The sequence below is a fragment of the Schistocerca americana genome, chromosome 4, assembly GCF_021461395.2.
Source record: "Schistocerca americana isolate TAMUIC-IGC-003095 chromosome 4, iqSchAmer2.1, whole genome shotgun sequence".
In the NCBI taxonomy this organism is placed as follows: domain Eukaryota; kingdom Metazoa; phylum Arthropoda; class Insecta; order Orthoptera; family Acrididae; genus Schistocerca; species Schistocerca americana.
The window spans coordinates 281,464,673-281,482,700 of NC_060122.1; the positions used below are offsets into that span (position 1 = coordinate 281,464,673).

The following is an 18,028-nucleotide window of genomic DNA, read 5'->3' on the forward strand; positions in this document are numbered from 1 at the left end:
GTATTTCCATTTGCCAACAAACCTGCTTCAAATTATCTCTATAGGGAAGATGCATACACAACGTGAGGAAACTTATAATTCCCACTTCATGAAAGGATGATCTTTTAGTGCCCTATTCTTTCTTGTAAGGTACTTTGATGAACAATTTGTGACAACATGCCACATTGCAAAGACAACATGCCACATTGACACGGCAGAAGCAGGGTGGAACAAGCTGAGGATGTGTAAGGTACTGGTGAGAGAGAGGATACATTATACTTGCAATGAGAATGACAGAAATTCCAGGGAAATGATCAATGCCCATTCAGGTTGGTCAAAAGATTCAGTCCAAGGACCTGGAAATGAAAAGATAGCATCACATGGTCCAAAGAAGAATTTAACAAGAATAAGGTCACAGAGGGACAAATTCCAAAATTCCCCTGTTCTCTGAACACTACACAGCTGAGAGAACCAAGCAGGATGCTCATCAACCTAACCAACAAGGATCTTAACTCTTCTCCAGTGCCAAAGGCAGCACCTACTTACACTCTCATCAGTGTAGTGGAACCTTGGAATCAGTCAAAGATGTTGACTGGAGAACATGTACACACAACTGTCAAAAAACTACACTTCAGGAAAAGAGAAGGCAGCCATGCAACATCTTAACTAAGAAAAGACTGTGTGATATTGCAAGCAGACGAAAAATAAATAAATAAAATAAAAAAACACCTTACTTGCTTTCAAAAGACACTATATCAAAAAGATGAAACACTTCCTGACCAACCATGTAGACAGAAGACTACAGAGGGATCTTATGAAAAACTCAATGAGAAGATGATGACTTCTCCAAGGATGTGACTTTCTGAAAGAGACAACAAAGAATTTGCATATGCTATGAAGTTTGCCTGAAATTTCTTCTCCCATTGTCAGCAACACTAGAACACCAATATATGATTTTGCTAGGTGCCTGAAACACAATTTTTGAAAGATGTCTTGGCAAATGTGAATACCACATTTGACACACAGAGTCTTTGTACAGTGGCAAAGCCAATTCAAATTCTTGTCAGCTGCAGTGACATTTCATTCTTTATGAAGGTGTCCCTAAATGAAACCTAAAGCTGATCAGTGAAAAATTCATTGACAAGACAATGGGTCTATTTAGACATGTCTTTGTGCCTATTTTTTCTCAGACAGAAACTATAATGAGCAGAACAGATGGGGTAGCCATGACTGGCCCTCTTTCCATGTCAGTGAAATCATGTGTATGGAACACGTCTAAGTAACATCTGTTAAATCAATCAGGAAATTTATCACAGACTCAAATCTGTACTTGCAAGTGCAAGACACAGGGCTTGAGGAGGCAAAAAGCCATGAGCAAGCCTTAAGACTACTGATGTTACTTTGCTTTGAATGTCATTTTCACTTCTTGTTTAGCAGATGAACTGAGAGCTGCTTAAATAATTTTAAATAATAAAGACAGCTTTGCTGAGATTAGATTCCAATTAAAGCACATTTATTGTGAAATGTGATTTATTCATCTAGAACATACAATTTTCAAATCATTTGATTTGGTGTATAGGGGGCATGTCAGGATTTAAAATAAGAAACATTTTTAAGAGAAGCACAATTATCAACATTGGTCAAATTTATGATGATTATTTTGTCGATACTAAGTTTCATTCTTAGTTTTACATAAAGTGTCAGCAGTCTAAACACTACATTGAGTCTAACTTCAGTATTATTCAGTGCTTCCTCATTAGTTACATGATCGACCCATCTAATCGTCAGGATTCTTCTGTAGCACCACATTACAAAAGCTTCTATTCTCATTTTATCTAACCTGTTTATCATCCTTGTTTCACTTCCATACGTGGCTACACTCCGTACAAATACTTTCAGAAAGGACATCCTAATACTTAAATATATATTTGAGTTAAGAAATTTTTCTTCTTCAGAAATGGATTTCTTGCTATTACCAGTCTATATTTTATGTCCTCTCTACTTCAGCCATCATCAGTTATTTTGTTGCCCAAATAGCAAAACTCATCTACTACCTTAAGTGTCTCATTTCCTAATCTGATTCCCTTCCTACCTGATTTAATTTGACCGTGTTCCATTATCCCTGTTTTGCTTTTGTTGATGTTCATCTTATACCCTCCTTCCAAGACACTGCCCATTCTCTTCAAATGCACTTCTAAGTCCTTTGCTGTCTCTGACAGAATTACAATGTCATCAGCAAATCTCAACATTTTTATTTCTTCTCCCTGAGTTTTAATTCGAATTCCAAATTTTTCTTTGGTTTCATTTACTGCTTGTTCAGTGCACATATTGGATAACATTGGGGGTAGACTACAGCCCTGTCTTACTCCCTTTTCAACTATCACCTCCCTTTCATGCACCTCAACTCTTATAACTACCATCTGGGTTCTTTACAAGTTATAAATAGCCATTTGTTCCCTGTATTTTACCCCTGCTATAAAAATAGTTTTGTCTTTCCTTAAACTAACATGTAAGATAAGTCATAGGGTCACTATTGCCTCGTGTGTTCCTACACTTCCATGGAGCCTGTAGCAGGACTTTGAATTTCGCCACACTACACTCGTTCCCTCAGATGTAAATTATACCGTCGCAGCTGTATGAGCGCTCGACGGCAGAGAAAATATATAAGAAAAGGAAAGTACTAAAAATGTAACCCTTTTTGTTTTTTATCCGTCTTTTGTCTCTCGAGAGCGGAAGCTTAATGCAGACGTAAAAACTTATTAGCTAGTGTTGGTCTGATTAAGATGAAAAACAACTTATTGATGTGCAGACATATTGTGGAAATTTGTATGAAATTCAGAGGATGGAAGCAGCAACATAAAATACATTGCATTTAATCTCAAGACGATTTTGATTTGTATAAATTAGTGATTCCTGGACGATTGCAAGATTTCGGAGCACCTACTACTTTTCACGCAGAAACGAGATACGAAGTAGGAGATTTTTGAAGACCTGGACGCCGCACAAAAGAAGACATGTTAACATGGTAAAGGATGAACTCTTATCTACGCCATTTCTCCATGTTAATCCCGTTTTGTTATTCTCTGTTCTTTTTTTTTTTTTTTTTTTAGTGGAAATTGGTTTGACTTTTGCTCAGAAACGCCACAAGGACCACCACAACAATAGCTTTTCTGAATCACGAAGTCCGATAACTTTTCTGTAATACGAAGTCTGTTTTGCATTTCATTCTTTCCCTATTAATGATTTTAAAACCCCCTTTTTATTCACCATTTCTTCCCACATTTTCAACCTTTTCTTTTCTTCTCTTTTTCTTTTTTATTAACCATTACAAGTCCAAACTGATCTTCCATGAGGACCACTTCTACTAGTTTTCCATTCATTTGTAAGGAATTCGTGTTGGTATTTTGCAACCATGACTTATTAAACTGATAGTTTTGTAATTTTCACACCTTTCTGCAACACATTTTTTTGAATTGGAACTACTACATTCCTCTTGAAGTCTGAGGGTTATTTCACCTCTCTCGTACATCCCCCATCCAAGATTGAAGGATTTTTTCATGGCTCTGGCTATCCCAAGACTACCAGTAGTTCTTACGGGATATCATCTACCTCCAAGGGTCTTGTTTCGACTTAGATCTTTATAAGCTTTGTGAAATTCTTCCTGCAGTATCGTATCTCCCATCTCATATTCACCTATGTCCACTTTCCCTTCTACAATATTGCTTTCAAGTTCATCTCCCTTGTATAGGCACTCTACATATACTCCTTCTTCCACCTTTCCCTTCTTTGCTTAGGACTGATTTACCATCTGAGCTCTTGATATTCATGCAGCTGCTTGTCCTTTCCCCAAAGGCCTCTTGTTTTCCTGTAGGCAGTATTTATCTTCCCCCAGTGAAATAAGCCTGTATATCATTAAATTTGTCCTCCAGCCATTCCTGCTCAGCGATTCTCCATTTTCTGTCAATAAATTTTTTAAATCTTTTTATTCCCTCCCACCTGCTTTATTTACTACATTCTTAAATTTCTGCCTTTCATCAATTAAATTCAATACCTCTTGCATTATCCAAGGATTTCCACTAGGCCTTGTCTTTTTACCTATCTGATCCTCTACTACCTTCATTGGTTCATGTGTCAAATCAACTCATTTGTCTTCTACTGTATTTCTTTTATCTTTTCAAAAACACACAAAAGACCGGAATCAGAAGCAGTGAACTTAAACAACTAACAATCAAGTTATTTCAATTAATTATTGTTTACATATTTGTGAAAAAGCATTAATATTAGGTTCACTCTTCGTGGAATGGATTTTGTTATAACGTCAAGTTGAACACGTATATTTCGAAACGACACAACACATATAAGTCAATGAGCAAGTTGACAAAGCAAGACATGTGAACACGGTAACATTTGAATGAGCACTGAGTCCAAGTCTAGCGGCCACTGGCTGGCTGGCCGCTTAGGTAGCACAGCTGCTGCATGGCTGGCAGACAGCGCTGCATGTAGAGGACGTGCGTAATTGAGCGGCGGCACTTTGAATGATAGGCAAGTCACAACAGATTTCCTAGCACATACTTTTCTCTTCATTAAAGTTCACCAAAGAATTTGCATAAAACGAAATTTTTATTTCTGAAATATTTCTGTAAGTGAAATTTATTTCTACTAAAATTATACTTCTTTGGATAGAGAAAAACTTCATGAAATTGATTCTGAAAGGTTGTACTTTCAAATTAGAATGATAATGCAACAACATATTTAATAGTACTATTTCCCGAATTACAAAGCTTAGAAAAAAAGGAGACATTTCTTTACATGTTATAGACGTAGAGATTTCAAATGAGCTATGTCAGTCATAGAGCTAATAATTGTTAGTGATCTTAAACTTTCAAGTGCATGTGTTTTACTAGTCTTCAATTTTGAATATTTCCTTAGACAAAATATTTCTACATGATGTATTTATGTTATCATCGGCTACATGTAAATTATGTTCATAACACTAAAGTTTAGGAAAATAACAGCTTAACAAAGAATTTACATATTTTATGCATATATGGTATACGTATGAGGCAAGTAAATGAAAATAGAAAAGACAAAAGTATACATACTAAGTATGATATCAGAGCATGTGGAGCCATTCCACATTGCTATGTTTAAGATTGCTTTACTTTCATACACTTGCACACTTTTGTGAAGGATCTGTCTCATTATGAAGAATCATTAGGTGTGATGCATATTCCACCAAGACACTGTTGGGCAGTGTAAAAGATGATTTAGGTCTCCACAAATTCAGGTTGTATCAGATCTCTTGCTAATGGGAACAGTCTTCCACAAGTCAAACTGACAGAATAACACAAAATAGAACACATATCTAGAACAACCAACTTGAAAACAAGTCATTCCATGATTTTTGATCAAATGAAGGCACTGACACAAGACTTCAACTTCTGTGATTCCATCATGAAAGAATCTGTGAAATTAAAATTTTACTTTATTAATGATCACTCAGGTTACCATCTCCCTAAATCCAGACCTAAGCCAGAATATGAGAATGATAAAGCAATGGTCAAAGAAGAGGATGGAAAGTAACTCTGGAGAAGCTAGATGGAATGACACTGTGGCAAGTATGGCACCACAACATGAATTGAACATGGAATGTCTGGCCCTATGGTGGTTGTGCAGAAGGAATAGTGGAGATGGGCAAGTAGGGTCTGCAGGAATAAAAGGAGACTTCTGTTATTAGTCAGTCAGCATACTTGTTGATAAAAACTCATTCTGTTGCTGCACAACTGTTGTTTGCCAGAAAATACACAAGGAAAACTGTAGAATCATATGATACAATTACTGCTGCATGCCATGAGTCTTTCTCTTCAATTACTGTTGTTATTGTCTTTTTTTAATATCTAAACGACCATGAAAATTTATTTAATCCTGGAATTACTTAAACCCATTATCCAATTTATTCACATGATGTTCGGTGTCTTACATCACTGAGTATCACTTTAATTATGATGACAGATATCTTTTTGCCACTTGTAATGGTTGCATATTACGGCAGTTTGCAATAAAAAATGAAACCAAATTTAATGATTATGTCTTTATCATGTATCTGTCAAGTGTTTAGAATTTTCAAACCTACCAATGTGAATGCGACAAAGCTGTAAGTAAGAAGGAAGGCTTGAGAAAAACTGGAGACACAGTGACAAAAAAAAGGAAGCACTTCATTTTCCAGAATGAGAAGAAAGAGTATCAAACTCTCCTCTATCTTAGTTGTAGATGTTTTCATTTCTTTTTGCAATATTTGACACAATTCTTGTTTTCTCATTGATGTAAAGTAATGGTCTATGTTTGCTATGACTTTATAATGTTACATTTAACTGTTAGTAAATAATTTTGTCTTTAAAGTGGTACAATTTTAAATAAATCCTTACGAATAAGTCTGTCAGCTCGCTGCCACTTGCTGTCTGCCTCAGCTTCTCTAGCTTCAAGGTCAGCTTTATGATCAGCAGTTTCCTCACGCACTCTGTTCAGTTCTAATAATTTGGCTTCAAGGTCCTTCTGCTTCTCTTCTTCGCTAGATAAAACAGTGCTGAATTCTTGTAGGACTGCTTCAGCTTCCGCTAATACTACTTTTTTTGGTTCTAATACCTAAAACAGACAATGAAAGATCAACAGTGAAACTCAATCTGTTCAGAGACCAGTGGTTCCTGTCCCATTTTCTAATGGACAGATATAAAGCAGCGATAAACTAACAGTCTAGAAGCAACATCCAAAATCTTAGTTCAGATTAACATAAAAACTATTATTTTCCTGACTTTACATCTACTTGTATATCTACAGCCATACTCTGGAAACCAATGTAGGGTGCATGGCAGAGGGTACATCGCATTTTACCAATTATTAGAGTTTCTTCTTGTTCCATTCACATATGGAGCACAGGAAGAATGATTTTTGAATGCCTCTGTGCATGCAGTAATTATTCTAACATTATCCTCATGATACCTGTGTGAGTGACACATAGGGCATTGTAGTATACCCCTAGAGTAATCGTTTAAAGCTGGTTCTTGAATTTTGTTAACAGATTTTCTCTGGATAGTTTATGCCTTTCTTCAAGAGTCTGCAATTTCAGTTCCTTCAGTAGCTTTGTGACACTCTCCATGGATTAAAGAAATCTGTGACCATTTGTGCTGCTCTTCTCTGTATACGTTCAATAATCCCTGTTACTCCTATTTGGTACGAGTCCAAGACACTTGAGCAATATTCTTGGATGGGTCACACAAGTGATTTGTAAGCACTCTCTTTTGTAGACTGATTGCACATATCCAGTATTATACCACTAAACTTAAGTCTACCACCTGCTCTACCCATGACTGAACCTATGTGATCATTCCTTTTATATCTCTACAAGTGCTACACCCAGGTATTTGTATGAGTTGGCTAATTCCAACAGTGTGACTCACTGATATTATAATCATAGGATATTATGTTTTTTTCATTTTGTGAAGTGTGAAATTTTACATTTCTGAACATTTAGAGCAAGTTGCCAATCTCTACACCATATCGAAATCTTATCAAGATCAGACTGAATATTTATCAGCTTCTCTCAAATAGTACCTCATTATAGATATGGCATCACCTGCAAAAAGCATGATTTTGCTATTAATATCGCCTGCAAGGCCATTAATATACAACATGAACAACAAGGGTCTCAACACACTTCCATGGGGCACATCCAAAGCTACTTATATATCTGATGATGACTCTCCATCCAAGACAATGTGCTGTGTCCTCCCTATCAAAAAGTCTTAAATGCAGTCGCAAATTTCACTTGATGCTCCATATGATTGTACTTTGATAAATAGTGTAAGTGTGATACTGAGTCAAATGCTTTTCAGAAATCAAGAAACACTGCATCTAACTGGTTGCCTTGATCCAAAGCTTTCAGTACATTATGTGAGAAAAGTGCAGTTGGATTTCACATAATTGATGTTTCTGAAAACCATGTTAGTTGGCATCGATGAGGCCATCCAGTTCAAGATACCTTGTTAATATTTGAACTCACAATATGCACTATAATTCTGCAACAATTGATGTCAAAGATATTGGACGGTAGTCAAAGATATTGAACAGATATGGGACAGTAGTATTGAGGATCACTTCTACTACTCTTCTTGTAGACAGGTGTGACCAGTGACTTTTTCCAAGAAGTGGACACAGTTTTTTGTTTGAATAGTCTAAAATAGATTAAAATGAGAAGAAGGGCTAACTCAGCCACAAATCCAGTACAGAATCTGACAAGGAAACCATTGGGGACTGGAGCTTTGTTCAATTTTAATGATTTCAGCTGTACCTCAACACCACTGACAATAATACTTATTTGATTCACCTCTTCAGTGGTATGAGGATTAAATTGGGGCTATTCTCCTGGATTTTCCTTTGTAAAGCAACATTTGAAAATGGAGTTAAGCATTTCGGCTTTCCATTCCTGTCTCATTCACTAAGGACTGGACACCAACTTTGGTACCAAATGGTTCAAATGGCTCTGAGCACTATGGGACTCAACTACTGAGGTCATTAGTCACCTAGAACTTAGAACTAGTTAAACCTAACTAACCTAAGGACATCACACACATCCATGCCCGAGGCAGGATTCGAACCTGCGACCGTAGCGGTCTCGCGGTTCCAGACTGCAGCGCCAGAACCGCGCGGCCACTTCGGCCGGCACTTTGGTACCACTGACAGCCTTTACACATGACCAGAATTTCTTTGCATTTTGTGAAATGTCAATTGTCAACATTCTGCTTTGACAGTCACTGAAGGCATCATGCATCGCCTCTTGACAGCCAAACATGTTCTATTCAGCATCACTCAATCTATAACCCTGCACCTTGTTTTACACCTATTGTGCAGTAATCTCTGTTTCTTTAGAAGTTTCTTTACATTGACTCTATGTCATGGAGGTTCCCTCCCCTTATGATCTGTTCTTCATGGTATATATCTATCCAGTGAGTGGGAAACTATTCTTTTAAGCTTGAGACAGAGTTACTCTACATGCTTGAGACCTGTGCCGTAAGTCTCAAGTTCCTCATTGAGATACAACATTACTGATTTTATGCCTCTATATATATATATATATATATATATATATATATATATATATATATATATAGAGGGAAACATTCCACGTGGGAAAAATATATCTAAAAAGAAAGATGATGAAACTTACCAAACAAAAGCGCTGGCAGGTCGATAGACACACAAACAAACACAAACATACACACAAAATTCTAGCTTTCGCAACCAATGGTTGCCTCGTCAGGAAAGAGGGAAGGAGAAGGAAAGACAAAAGGATATGGGTTTTAAGGGAGAGGGTAAGGAGTCATTCCAATCCCGGGAGCGGAAAGACTTACCTTAGGGGGAAAAAAAGGACAGGTGTGTGCGAGTGTATACCTGTCCTTTTTTCCCCCTAAGGTAAGTCTTTCCGCTCCCGGGATTGGAATGACTCCTTACCCTCTCCCTTAAAACCCATATCCTTTTGTCTTTCCTTCTCCTTCCCTCTTTCCTGACGAGGCAACCATTGGTTGCGAAAGCTAGAATTTTGTGTGTATGTTTGTGTTTGTTTGTGTGTCTATCGACCTGCCAGCGCTTTTGTTTGGTAAGTTTCATCATCTTTCTTTTTAGATATATATATATATATATATATATATATATATATATATATATATATATATATATATATATATATACATATATATATATAAAAAAAGTAAGTCTTTCCGCTCCCGGGATTGGAATGACTCCTTGCCCTCTCCCTTAAAACCCACTTCCTTTCATCTTTCCCTCTCCTTCACTCTTTTCTGATGAGGCAACAGTTTGTTGCAAAAGCTTGAATTTTGTGTGTATGTATGTGTCTGTTTGTGTTTCTATCGACCTGCCAGCGCTTTCGTATGGTAAGTCACATTCCACGTAGGAAAAATATATCTAAAAACAAAGATGATGTGACTTACCAAATGAAAGTGCTGGCAGGTTGACAGACACACAAACAAACACAAACATACACACAAAATTCAAGCTTTCGCAACAAACTGTTGCCTCATCAGGAAAGAGGGAAGGAGAGGGAAAGACGAAAGGATGTGGGTTTTAAGGGAGAGGGTAAGGAGTCATTCCAATCCCGGGAGCGGAAAGACTTACCTTAGGGGGAAAAAAGGATGGGTATGCACTTGCACACACACACACACATCCATCCACACATATACAGACACAAGCAGACATATTTAAAGACAAAGAGTTTGGGCAGAGATGTCAGTCGAGGCAGAAGTGCAGAGGCAAAGATGTTGTTGAACGACAGGTGAGGTATGAGTGGCGGCAACTTGAAATTAGCGGAGATTGAGGCCTGGTGGATAACAGGAAGAGAGGGTATATTGAAGAGCAAGTTCCCATCTCCGGAGTTCGGATAGGTTGGTGTTAGTGGGAAGTATCCAGATAACCCGGACGGTGTAACACTGTGCCAAGATGTGCTGGCCATGCACCAAGGCATGTTTAGCCACAGGGTGATCCTCATTACCAACAAACACTGTCTGCCTGTGTCCATTCACGCGAATGGACAGTTTGTTGCTGGTCATTCCCACATAGAATGCGTCACAGTGTAGGCAGGTCAGTTGGTAGATCACGTGGGTGCTTTCACACGTGGCTCTGCCTTTGATTGTGTACACCTTCCGGGTTACAGGACTGGAGTAGGTGGTGGTGGGAGGGTGCATGGGAGAGGTTTTACACCGGGGGCGGTTACAAGGATAGGAGCCAGAGGGTAGGGAAGGTGGTTTGGGGATTTCATAGGGATGAACTAAGAGGGTACGAAGGTTAGGTGCATGGCGGAAAGACACTCTTGGTGGAGTGGGGAGAATTTCATGAAGGATGGATCTCATTTCAGGGCAGGATTTGAGGAAGTCGTATCCCTGCTGGAGAGCCACATTCAGAATCTGATCCAGTCCCGGAAAGTATCCTGTCACAAGTGGGGCACTTTTGTGGTTCTTCTGTGGGAGGTTCTGGGTTTGAGAGGATGAGGAAGTGGCTCTGGTTATTTGCTTGTGTACAAACACAAACATACACACAAAATTCAAGCTTTCGCAACAAACTGTTGCCTCATCAGGAAAGAGGGAAGGAGAGGGAAAGACAAAAGGATGTGGGTTTTAAGGGAGAGGGTAAGGAGTCATTCCAATCCCGGGAGCGGAAAGACTTACCTTAGGGGGAAAAAAGGACGGGTATACACTCGCACACACACACATATCCATCCACACATATACAGACACAAGCAGACATATTTAAAGACACATCATCTTTGTTTTTAGATATATATTTCCTACGTGGAATGTTTCCCTCTATTATAACCATATATATATATATGCTTGTTTTAGTTGTTGTCCTTTGTACTTTGGTAATCATTGTTGCCACAACTGTGTCATGGTCTCTGATAGCAATTTCGATGTGGACATCCTCAAAGAGGTCAGTTCTATTTGTTGTATATATATATATGTATAAAAAAACAAAGATGAGGTGACTTACCGAACAAAAGCGCTGGCAGGTCGATAGACACACAAAGAAACACAAACATACACACAAAATTCAAGCTTTCGCAACAAACTGTTGCCTCATCAGGAAAGAGGGAAGGAGAGGGGAAGACGAAAGGAAGTGGGTTTTAAGGGAGAGGGTAAGGAGTCATTCCATTCCCGGGAGCGGAAAGACTTACCTTAGGGGGAAAAAAGGACAGGTATACACTCGCACACACGGACATATCCATCCACACATACAGACACAAGCAGACATATTATTTTTTTTATATATAATTTTTCCCACGTGGAATGTTTCCTTCCATTTTATATATATATATATATATATATATATATATATATATATATATATATATATATATATATATATGCTTGTTTTAGTTGTTGTCCTTTGTACTTTGGTAATCATTGTTGCCACAACTGGGTCATGGTCACTGATAGCAATTTCGATGTGGACATCCTCAAAGAGGTCAGTTCTATTTGTTGCTATTCTAGCCAATATTTTTCCATCATGAGTAGGGTTCCTAACGATCTGTTCTATGTAATTTTAAGAGAAGGTATTTAGTATTGTTCCACAGGATGTCTTATCACTCCCACTGCTAACAAAACTGTAAATTTCACAATTAATTGTTGGATGATTAAAGTCAAAACAGATGATTACAGTATGATTGGGGAAATTATGTGTAAGTTAATTGAGGTTTTCTCTGAAGGTTTTGGTTACAACAGGATGACAGAAGGATCCAGTTACCATTTTATGCTCACCCCTGATACTGAATCTTGCCCGAACAATCTCACATGCAGCTTTGATTTCTATCTCGGTGGTACTGCTACACTTTAATTTTCTCTAAAAATTTCACTGCTGTCAATTTCAGGGTTCAACCATCTTTTTATACCTAGCATTATGTGAGCTTCACTGCTTTTCATGAGCACTTCAAACTCTGGAACTTTGTTGTGAATGCTTCAGCTTTTACCATTAGGGTTTCAATACTCTCACCCGTGGGAGGCATTTCTGTCAATCTTACACTGATACTTTTGGGTTTCCTACAGCTACTGTTATCTGGTTCAGGTGGAAAGTCACTTAATCTAAAAAACCTTTGTGTACACCCTCCACACAGCCAGGAACCCAAGTAGCAGCCTCTGATGTTTAATGCATACCTGACCTATTTAAGGGACCCTAAAGTTCTCTGCCCTATGGCACAAGCCCAGGAAGTTGCAGCTTAGCTTGTCACAGAACTTTCAAAGTCTCTGGTTCAGTTCTTCCACTCAAGTCAGTACCAAAGAGTCACGATCAGTTCTGGAGACAATGATGCAAATTGTGAGCTTTGTTGAAACTCCATACACAAGGCTGGTCTTATCAACATTCTGTGCCACTCACTGGAATGACTCCCCCCCCCCCCCCCCCCCCCCCGATTCCCCCCCCCCCCCGACCCCCCCCTGACCCCCCTCCCCTCAGATGACAGGTATCATTTGTTCCAACATGTGCCACAATATGCAGTTGGTTGCAACCTGTCCCCCCAATGGCTTCTGGAATAGCCTTTTCAACATGTTGAATGAGGCTCCCAGGCATACACACTGAGTGCACTTGGTGTCTTTTCCTGTTTCTTATTGCCATTTCCCTAAGGGTATATTTGAACTGCAGGTGATTACTAGACCCCTATCCTTTTGCATTTGCCTCCTGCTCATACTGGAAAAAACAGGTCCCCCCCCCCCCCCAGGTGAAGTGTGTCCCATGGGTCAGTTTCAGTTTCAGTGAAATACAGCACCTCAAACTTGCTGGTTAGGGGGATTGGTACAACACTCTGAGCCCTCCCTTGTTCCTGTCCACCCTGTACAGGATGCTTAGATCTACCACTGATATACCACTCACAGACAAGTGGATGGATAATGACAGGTCATGTACTTTCTGCAGGGAGACAGGATCCATAGGAGAGGATAGTACTTGAGATACCTCTGATACAGGTATCACAGGTACATCACTCTTGGGAGCTCTTCCAACACAAAAATTTGCAGCAGCTGTCAATCATTTGACAGCAATCATGGCAATTTACAGCTGCTTATGAAAGTTGACCAACTCATCTCATGTTTGACAACAGCATTTACAGTGGGGCAGTATTTCGGTTGGTCAAATGTATTACATGGCAGTCAACAAAGGACTTTAAGTTAAACCTGCTGATTATCTTTTAATCTGTAGAGCTAAAAAGTTGCTAATTCCCTACAAGAATTGAAGCAGATATACAAAAATAGATTTCTATTAAGGCAACACAAAAACCTATGGTAAAAATTACTAGTTTCCTAAAACATTTTGATGTTAATTATAGTTGTTAGCAAACTCAAAAGCTGAATTAATTTACAATAAATGAAGAAATATATAGGGCTTCTCTGCCTGAGGGAAAACTAAATGTAACACAAAATGTTATTTAGAAAATCTGACGCAGTCACTAAATCACAAACCATGATTCGTTACAGACGGATCATAGATTATACAAAGGACAATGGTACTGGTAGCTTCTGAAAATTCTCAAAAACACATGTTTATTAGGTTGATATACAATGAAATTGAGGGGTGATCTCTACTTTGGCTGAACTGTGAACCAAAAATGCTGATTTGTTGAAAATTAAATTATACATCCAAACCAATTGTATCACTAATTTACAAAAATATAGTTTTGTAAGCATCTTAAAATTCTGAAGCTAACCTATTTCTCATGAAATTGTACAATGAAATTAGAGAAAGATTTTTTGAATGCAGATAGTCCTACTCTACTTAAATTTCTTAAAAGAGCACACTCTAGTTTAAGCCTACAATTGAAGATTACATTAGCAGTTTATTGTGGCACTCGCGAATTTTCAAAATTTCACAAAATATCACAACGTAAATGAGTACTAATGCAATCAATGAAAAATTATGCAAAAGAAGCAATACAAACAGTCAAATATGTGAATATTGAACTTTAATTTGACACATGATCTTGTGAAAACCGTTTCACACAAGGGAAAATTTGTTAAGTCGGTTTTTATATATAAATAAATGTGCATATTGCACTTTCCGGGCTTTTGTGCTTGTTCTGCAATCTTCTTGTATCAAATCCATATTTACTAATAGAATATTCATTAAAATATTTCTCTTTATTGCATGGCCTCCCACTGATAAACACTTACTCTTTCAATAAACAACTGTGTAAAGGAACAAAAGTTCATTTTGACTACTTTTTAAAAACAGAGTTACACAACATGAATTTAGAGTGTTTATTAAAAGCTTTCTATTTCTTTCTCAAAAGTTAAAATAATTCAGGTCTGTATCAATGTTGTTGTTGTTGTTGTTTTCAGTCCTAAGACTGGTTTGATGCAGCTCTCCATGCTACTCTATCCTATGCAAGCTTCTTCATCTCCAAGTATTTACTGCAAACTACATCCTTCTGAATCTGCTTAGTGTATTCATCTCTTGGTCTCCATATATGATTTTTACCCTCCACGCTGCCTTCCAATGCTAAAATTGTGATCCCTTGATGCCTCAGATCATGTCTTATCAACCGGACCCTTCTTCTTGTCAAGCTGTGCCACAAACACCTCTTCTCCCCAATTCTATTCAATACCTCCTCATTAGTTATGTGATCTACCCATCTAATCTTCAGCATTCTTCTGTAGCACAACATTTCAAAAGCTTCTATTCTCTTCTTGTCCAAACTATTTATCATCCATCTTTCACTTCCATACAAGGCTACACTCCATACAAATACTTTCAGAAACGACTTCCTGACACTTGTATATAAATTCGATGTTAACAAATTTTTCTTCTACAGAAACGCTTTCCTTGCCATTGCCAGTCTACATTTTATATCCTCTTTACTTTGACCATCATCAGTTATTTTGCTCCCCAAACAGCAAAACTCCTTTACTACTTTAAGTGTCTCATTTCCTAATAAAATTCCCTCAGCATCACTCGACTTAATTCGACTACATTCCATTATCCTCGTTTTGCTTTTGTTGATGTTCATCTTATATCCTCCTTTCAAGACACTCTCCATTCCGTTCAACTGCTCTTCCAAGTCCTTTGCCGTCTCTGACAGAATTACAATGTCATCGAGAACCTCAAAGTTTTTACTTCTCCTCCCTGGATTTTAATACCTACTCCGAATTTTTCTTTTGTTTCCTTTACTGCTTGCTCAATATACAGATTGTATAACATCGGGGAGAGGCTACAACCCTGTCTCACTCCCTTCCCAACCGTTGCTTCCCTCTCATGTCCCTCGACTCTTATAACTGCCATCTGGTTTCTGTACAAATTGTAAATAGCCTTTCACTCCCTGTATTTTACCCCTGCCACGTTTAGAATTTGAAAGAGAGTATTCCACTCTGCACTGTCAAAAGCTTTCTCTAAGTCTACAAATGCTAGAAATGTAGGTTTGTCTTTCCTTGATCTTTCTTCTAAGATAAGTCGTAAGGTCAGTATTGCCTCACGTGTTCCAATATTTCTACGGAATCCAAACTGATCTTCCCCGAGGTCCGCTTCTACCAGTTTTTCCATTCGTCTGTAAAGAACTCATGTTAGTATTTTGCAGCTGTGGCTTATTAAACTGATTGTTCGGTAATTTTCACATCTGTCAACACCTGCTTTGTTTGGGATTGGAATTATTATATTCTTCTTGAAGTCTGATGGTAATTTGCCTGTCTCATACATCTTGCTCACCAGATGGTAGAGTTTTGTTAGGACTTGCTCTCCCAAGGCCATCAGTAGTTCTAATGGAATGTTGTCTAATCCTGGGGCTTTGTTTCGACTCAGGTCTTTCAGTGCTTGGTCAAACTCTTCACGCAGTATCATATCTCCCATTTCATCTTCATTTACATTCTCTTCTATTTCCAGAATATTATCCTCAAGTACATCACCCTTGTATAGACCCTCAATATACTCCTTCCACCTTTCTGCTTTCCCTTCTTTGCTTAGAACTGGGTTTCCATCTCAGCTCTTGATATTCATACAAGTGGTTCTCTTTTCTCCAAAGACCTCTTTAATTTTCCTGTAGGCAGTATCTATCTTGCACCTAGTGAGATAAGCCTCTACATCCTTACATTTGTCCTCTAGCCATCTCTGCTTAGCCATTTTGCACTTCCTGTCGATCTCATCTTTGAGACTTTGGTATTCCTTTTTGCCTGCTTCATTTACTGCATTTTTATATTTTCTCCTTTCATCAATTAAATTCAATATTTCTTCTGTTACCCAAGGATTTCTACTAGCCCTCGTCTTTTTACCTACTTGATCCTCTGCTGCCTTCACTACTTCATCCCTTACAGCTACCCATTCTTCTTCTAGTGTATTTCTTTCCCCCATTTGTGACAATTGTTCCCTTATGCTCTCCCTGAAACTCTGTACAACCTCTGGTTTAATCAGTTTGTCCAGGTCCCATCTCCTTAAATTCCCACCTTTTTGCAGTTTCTTCAGTTTTAATCTACAGTTCATAACCAATAGATTGTGGTCAGAGTCCACATCTGCCCCTGGAAATGTCTTACAATTTAATACCTGGTTCCTAAATCTCTGCCTTACCATTATATAATCTATCTGATACCTTCTAGTAATTCCAGGATTCTTCCATGTGTACAACCTTCTTTTATGACTCCTGAACCAAGTGCAAAATTCTACCAGACGGCTTCCTCTTTCATTTCTCTCTCCCAGTCCATATTCACCTACTATGTTTCCTTCTCTCCCTTTTCCTACTCTCAAATTCCAGTCACCCATCACTATTAAATTTTCGTCTCCCTTCACTACCTGAATAATTTCTTTTATCTCATCAAACATTTCATCAATTTCTTCATCATCTGCAGAGCTAGTTGGCATATAAACTTGTACTACTGTAGTAGGCATGGGCTTCATTTCTATCTTGGCCACAATAATGCGTTCACTATGCTGTTGTAGTAGCTTACCTGCACTCCTATTTTTTTATTCATTATTAAACCTACTCCTGCATTACCCCTATTTGACTTTGAATTTATAAGCCTGTATTCACCTGACCAAAAGTCGTGTTCCTCCTGCCACCGAACTTCACTAATTCCCACTATATCTAACTTTTACCTATCCATTTCCATTTTTACGTTTTCTAACCTACCAGCCCGATTAAGGGATCTGACATTCCACACACTGATCCGCAGAGTGCAAGTTTTCTTTCTCCTGATAACGACGTCCTCCTGAGTAGTCCCCGCCCGGAGACCCGAATGGGGGACTATTTTACCTCCAGAATATTTAACCCAAGAGGATGCCACCATCATTTATCCATACAGTAAAGCTGCATGCCCTTGGGAAAAATTACGGCTGTAGTTTCCCCTTGCTTTTAGCTGTTCGCAGTACCAGCACAGCAAGGCCGTTTTGGTTAGTGTTACAAGGCCAGATCAGTCAATCATCCAGACTGTTGCCCCTGCAACTACTGAAAAGGCTGCTGCCCTCTTCAGGAACCACACGTTTGTCTGGCCTCTCAACAGATACCCCTCCGTTGTGGTTGCAC

The 18,028-nt window shown here is 38.4% G+C and overlaps 1 protein-coding gene across 1 annotated transcript in view; it reads right to left on the reverse strand.

Moving 5' to 3' along the window:
- LOC124613409 (dynein axonemal heavy chain 7-like) overlaps positions 1-18,028 on the reverse strand; it is a 755,469-nt gene that overhangs the window by 339,076 nt on the left and 398,365 nt on the right. The window contains exon 20 of the mRNA XM_047142112.1: positions 6,405-6,621. Coding sequence (XP_046998068.1) covers positions 6,405-6,621 — 217 coding nt within the window. The remainder of the gene's footprint in view (positions 1-6,404; positions 6,622-18,028) is intronic.